Source organism: Limulus polyphemus, unplaced genomic scaffold, assembly GCF_000517525.1.
Source record: "Limulus polyphemus unplaced genomic scaffold, Limulus_polyphemus-2.1.2 Scaffold5072, whole genome shotgun sequence".
NCBI lineage: Eukaryota > Metazoa > Arthropoda > Merostomata > Xiphosura > Limulidae > Limulus > Limulus polyphemus.
In genome coordinates this window covers 29,599-36,002 of record NW_013670682.1, presented here as the reverse complement: position 1 = coordinate 36,002, position 6,404 = coordinate 29,599, and the positions used below count along the sequence as shown (strand labels likewise).

The 6,404-nt window shown below is 37.1% G+C and overlaps 1 protein-coding gene across 1 annotated transcript; it reads left to right on the top strand.

Moving 5' to 3' along the window:
• Positions 1 to 2,320: 2,320 nt before the first annotated feature.
• On the top strand, positions 2,321 to 5,147 carry LOC111089036. The gene is made up of 2 exons (XM_022400699.1): positions 2,321 to 2,493; positions 3,046 to 5,147. The coding sequence occupies exons 1-2, from the start codon at positions 2,419 to 2,421 to the stop codon at positions 4,219 to 4,221; spliced, it is 1,251 nt and encodes a 416-aa protein (XP_022256407.1). The 5' UTR covers positions 2,321 to 2,418; the 3' UTR covers positions 4,222 to 5,147.
• Positions 5,148 to 6,404: the final 1,257 nt, after the last annotated feature.

The window sequence follows — 6,404 nt, the reverse complement described above, 5'->3', positions numbered from 1 at the left end:
CTCCTAGAAACATGTGGTGTAGATGTAACACGATGAAGATCAGGCTCTCTGGGGAACCAGACTTAGTAAACTGTACTCCTAGAAACATGTGGTGTAGATGTAGAACGATGAAGATCAGGCTCTCTGGGGACCAGACTTAGTAAACTGTACTCATAGAAAAATCAGCAGGGAAAGAACCAGACTTAGTAAACTGTACTCATAGAAACATGTGGTGTAGATGTAGAACGATGAAGATCAGGCTCTTCTGGTGTCAAACTTTCAAAGTTAACGAAAACCTTCTTGTTTGACATGTTTTTAACAAGGACATGCCAACCTGGTAGAGGTAGCATGTTTTTCTCATACATGTACTACAGTTCAGCAGTGTTCGGAAGTCGACAACGTGTATAGAAAAACATCATGATCAGCCGAGACAGTTGGATTTGGATTGTTTATTCACACATTTAGAACATGGACACATACACCACCTCTTGTTTTACATACAGAGATAGACATTGACAGTATTTAGATTTATAGCGTGTATAGAAAAACAAAGCATCATGATCAGCCGAGACAGTTGGATTTGGATTGTTTATTCACACATTTAAAACATGGACACATACACCACCTCTTGTTTTACATACAGAGATAGACATTGACAGTATTTAGATTTATAGCGTGTATAGAAAAACAAAGCATCATGATCAGCTGAGACAGTTGGATTTGGATTGTTTATTCACACATTTAGAACACATACACCACCTCTTGTTTTACATACAGAGATAGACATTGACAGTATTTAGATTTATAGCTAATATTAATACTCGGAGTTTGTTTCTCTTGGGTGGAGCAGTATAAAATATGTTAAATGTGTCACACAACTAACATATGAAACTCGAGGTTGTACAGTTTAGAACGTGAAACGTATGGTGGTACATATTAAAACGTGAAGCTTGTGGTGGTACAGTTTAAAACACGAAGCTTGTGGTGGTACAGATTAAAACGTGAAGCTTGTGGTGGTACAGATTAAAACATGAAGCTTGTGGTGGTACAGTTTAAAACATGAAGCTTGTGGTGGAACAGATTAAAACGTGAAGCTTGTGGTGGTACAGATTTAGACGTGAACCATGTGGTGGTACAGTTTAAAACATGAAGCTTGTGGTGGAACAGATTAAAACATGAAGCTTGTGGTGGAACAGATTAAAACATGAAGCTTGTGGCGTACATATTAAAACATGAAGATTGTGGCGGAACAGGTTAAAACGTAAAGCATGTGGTGGTACAGATTAAAACGTGAAGCATGTGGTGGTACAGATTAAAACGTGAGGCATGTGGTGGTACAGATTAAAACGTGAAACATGTAGTGGTGTACTTGAGAAACACACAGAGAGTTTCAATTTCTCAGGCATGTCGAAAACACTCCAGTTTGCACTACAGCAACTACAAACTGGAAAATATTTCTTGATGATCTCAAGCTGGAATAAGTTTTCAGAGTAAAAAAAAAGCTTCTATCGTGCTGCACTTTGGCTGAGAATGTGAGAGAGTTAAAAGTTTGTTTCCATTCCACTTGAAATACACTGATTAAAATACAGCTAAACAAAGAGAGAGACGGTACCTTGTAGTTCACAGTTGTAGGCTAACCTGATCAGGTTAGAACTGGTTTCGTGTTTCAGTCCCTGGTTGTAACTTGTGTCTTTCTTCTATTCTAACCTTCTGATCCACAATATTAAAAGTTTTTGAAAGACAAAAAAAAAAGAAGTGTTTTTGGACAACCTGCTATCTTAACTGATAAATACAGGTTGCTTCGGTAATGTTTGTGCTTGTTCATAGCTCGCGGGATAGTATTTCCTTAAGGTTATCTGACGTCCTTCGTTTTAATATTATTTTTTCGTCTCTGATCTCTTCCGTCTTTTTTCATATTATTTCACAAGTGACTACACGTAAGATAAGAATGACAATACGTATATATGGTTGATTTGAAGTCCACGCGGCTCTAATGAGATCTTGAAGAGTTCAGATAATTCAATACACACTCGAGTTTAAACATGTTTAACGAAGAGTTCAGATAGTGCAACACACACTCGAGTTTAAACATGTTTAATCAAGAGAAACAGACAGTATTCAGTGAAAATTCTTTACTTGATCAGACATTACCATTAGGTAGACACCCTACTGAACACAAACCCAGATTGGGTTTGTTTGTGTTTAGCAAGATGTCTACCTAATGGTAATGTGTTAATGTGAAACGTTGGTAAAATAAAGAATTTACACTGGACACTGTCCGTTTCTCTTCACTTTGAGATCTTTTTAATGTACTTATTTAAAATTTTGATTTATTTTCTTTGTAGGCACAAGAGGAAGGTCCAGAACTTTCTTCCTTGTAAGAGTGACCACCAGACCAGGTGTGACGTCAGTAGCTCAAGCAGAATTACTTATGATGACATGATAATCAATCACCACCCGACAAGACTGCCCGATCAACGTGGACCCAGTGTCCAGACACTCACGCCCATTGAGGTTGGTTAACTGTTTCCTTTTGAACACATGAAGTTCCGAGATAATCCTAGAGGAATACATAGTGACTAGTAGACGAAACAATAGGTTAATGTTCTGCTAACGATTGTTTTAAAAGGATGAAGACTGGCGCTTGTCTCAGTACTTAAGTCGAAAGTATGAAAAATATGATTTCCTAGCCATTGATTTGGTTTTGAATTTTTCTATCTAAAGCAACAGGATTGTTTTAAAAGGATGAAGACTGGCGCTTGTCTCAGTACTTAAGTCGAAAGTATGAAAAATATGATTTCCTAGCCATTGATTTGGTTTAGAATTTTTCTATCTAAAGCAACAGGATTGTTTTAAAAGGATGAAGACTGGCGCTTATCTCAGTACTTAAGTCGAAAGTATGAAAAATATGATTTCCTAGCCATTGATTTGGTTTTGAATTTTTCTAACTAAAGCAACAGGCCTCTTTTAGTTATTACTTCAATGCATTTTTTCATAAAACGTTAATAGGTTGTTTTTTTTTCACTATTGCTTGTCTCAACCCACGTTTTTTTGTTTTTTTTTCAGCTGTTTGACGTGAAGTTCGGGCGATATGGGCGTCAACACGTGAGCCACACAAACTTCTCCTTCTCTGGTAAAGAAGCCGATAGGTTACGGTCAGTTAAGAGTAAAGAACAATTCAACTCAGGTGGGCTTCGAACGTATGATTCGGACATTGATGACAGTGAGATAGAACCTCGTACTGTGGCTAGTGATGATGAATTTGCTGAAGATGAGTTGAGCTTGGGGGAATTTCCCCGACAACCTAGTCACTCATGTTCTGGTACTAATAGCCTTCTGGGGTCTACGGGAGGAGACCTTTGTCGCGACATGGAATCTACATCTAGTGTTGAAAATAAAGAGATCCAACGATTGTTTTGTAATGATGGCGCTGAGGGACGAAACCACAATTCCCAATTTTTGGAACGAAACAAAGATGGATTTCCTAGTGAGGGATTTGAAAAGAAACAGAACTATTACAAAGGAAAGAACATGCTGGGGCCCGACTTGGCTTACCCTAACACCACAATCCCACTTGATGGTATGACAGGTATAGATCTAACACCTCACCAGTTTGTTGGTCATCACAGTCCGCGTGGAGCTTCAAACCTGGAAGAGGGAAGGGTTCCCGGGTTTTACTTCACTGCGGTGGGATCACCTGTCCTGTTACACGCTCACTCTCCACCGCCCCCTCCATACCCAGCTGGGCTAGGAACTGGAACCTTACCATCCGTCTACAACCCTCACGCGACAACTCAAAGATCAGATCTACTACCAGAAAGTTTGTTGTCACAACTGAATGGTAAAGAAATCCAGTCAGAAGATCACAATTACCATGGACCTGTCTTTACCATTGTTCCTGAACATCCGTATCCCCTAGATCCCGGGTTTGGAAACCACGTAGATATTAGTCCATTAGAATTCCGTACTTTTCATCCACTAGGCAGAGGGAGGCCCCCCACCCCTCCAGCACGTGAGAATGTTTATTCTTCTATCGATGACAAAGGACTTTTTACTATAGATGGAAATCGAAACCGTTGTGATCAAACTAGTCGTGCGCAGGACGATCCAATCTGCAACTTGGATAAATCCGAGAAACATCCTGTGCCAAAATCGAACATTCCAGTGTTCCACAGTGTAGAAGAAAGTGGATCGTATGGTGATATCAGGCCTGTCTTTGATTCCAGGACCTTGTGTACATGACCCGCAGCAGAGAGAGAGGCCCTATGTGATGTAACACCAGTGTTCGTTGTGATTCTTGTGATAGTTATATGTGGGTGGAAAAACCCGTTTTTTTGTACACAGATATCAGTCCCTTTAGTTCCACAGTGACTGAACAGAACTCGCAATAGACCACCCTGTAGCATTAGGAGGAAACTCCCAACACAATCCAGTATTTTTGTCACTAACATAGTAAGCACTGTGATAATTAATTTTATTGTTTGCTTAAGCCCTCGGGTGAGTAATATTGGTTGTCGTAAGGCGAGTGCTGTGGTAGTGACATTTGATGTATAAATGGACTTGGTTATTGTATGTGTTATTGATTGCAATTAAAGTCCCCAAACACTCTAGGAAGCGAAACATAAACCACGTGATTGTATTTTTTTACCTAAATTCATGCTCAATTTTGAAGGAGAATTTCGATCTCTTCTAAAGTACAAGACATGGGGGGGGGGGGAATTGGTCTCCGTGCGAAGGAATCGGTGTTTATCTATGTTTCACTTTTTGACATTTCATTGTATTCTGAATGTTTGTTTCTACTCGTGTCAATTATCCATATAAGTTATTGAAAGCTAATGGAGTTCGGCTTGTATTTTGTTTTTCAGAGGATGGACCTGTTTCCATGGGCAAAACTTGAAATATTTATTATTATTGGTATTATAATTTTCATTACAAAATTCTTTACGTTTTAACAACATTACGTAAGTGACGTGGGCCTCCGATGATTGGTCGAATTATGAAAATCCATCCCTTTGTATAACGTGGGTAAAACTAAACATTACGTAAATGACGTGAGCCTCCTATGATTGGTCGAATCATGAAAATCCATCCCTTTGTGTAAAATTACTGGAAAAAGTTCGTATAGTGACATATCACTGTTTAAACTTTTCTTTGTTTTTTTATCAATAAAAAAAATCTGGAAAAACTCCTAAAGTTTAGGAAAATAAACAAATAAATGTACTTGAAGTATGGTGTATTTTGTAAATAAAACTTACTTAAAAACGTCACGTATATTATAATCTATTAGTACTTAGAGAATTAAGGAAACCATCATTATGAACTCTAACCTCACGGATAACACCGTAATACAAATTATCTTAATTTAACATGAAAAAACACGTTAATCTAGGCTTCAAGAGTAGTATCTATATTTTCTTATTTCTGTCAGAAATAACCTATTGGATAACACAGTTTTCTCTGTGCCACACATTAATTTAACATGAAAAAACACATTAATCGAGGCTTCAAGAGTAGTATCTGTATTTTATGGTTTCTGTCAGAGATAACCTCATGGATAACACAGTTTTCTCTGCTCCACACATTATCTTAATTTGACAAGAAAAAACACGTTAATCTAGGCTCCAAAAATAGTATCTGTATTTTCTTATTTCTGTCAGAGTTAACCTATTGGATAACACAATTTTCTTTGTGCCACACATTAATTTAACATGAAAAAACACATTAATCTATGTTTCTAGAACAATTTTAACAGTTACTAAACTACCGTGACTCGCTATGAAGTTATGAAGAATTCAAGCTAATTTCAATATTGCACCGAAATGAAGTTTAATTTTGATATAATTTAATTAAATATTTCAATCGATTCGTGTTGTTCATAATTCAAGAAAAGATATTTGATTGCTGATCGGGAGTAAAAGGAAAGACCATTTCATTTTTCAAAACAGTGAAATAAGAAGTTTCGTAAAAAGCGCGAACAGTAGTGTGAATGATTTTTTGACTGAGAAAATAAGCAAACAAACAAACAATCTCAGAGTTTTAGTAGTATATAATAAGATGACAAAAACAAGATCTTGAAGAATCTATCCGCCTTTTAATGAAGATGGGAACATTGACAGGGAAATAATATAATAGCCAATGCTCGGCGAGAGGTTTTTGTTTATAAAATTTTGTTGTTGTTCTCGACTTGATTTTTATTTTATTACCTCGTCTCCATAGTTACTATTTGCAAATAGTCAATAATATTATAGGTCCATTTTATTGTTCTTCTTTCTACGCGTCGTTATAACACATTTTCATCTCATCATTTAATTTCTGTTGTGCATATGTTGTTGTATAAACGAAGTTTTGTAATAATGGAATATACGAAAAGTGATCCGAAAAACGGGGCTAACCCGGTAACCGAATCTTGTTTTATTCTGTTTCTA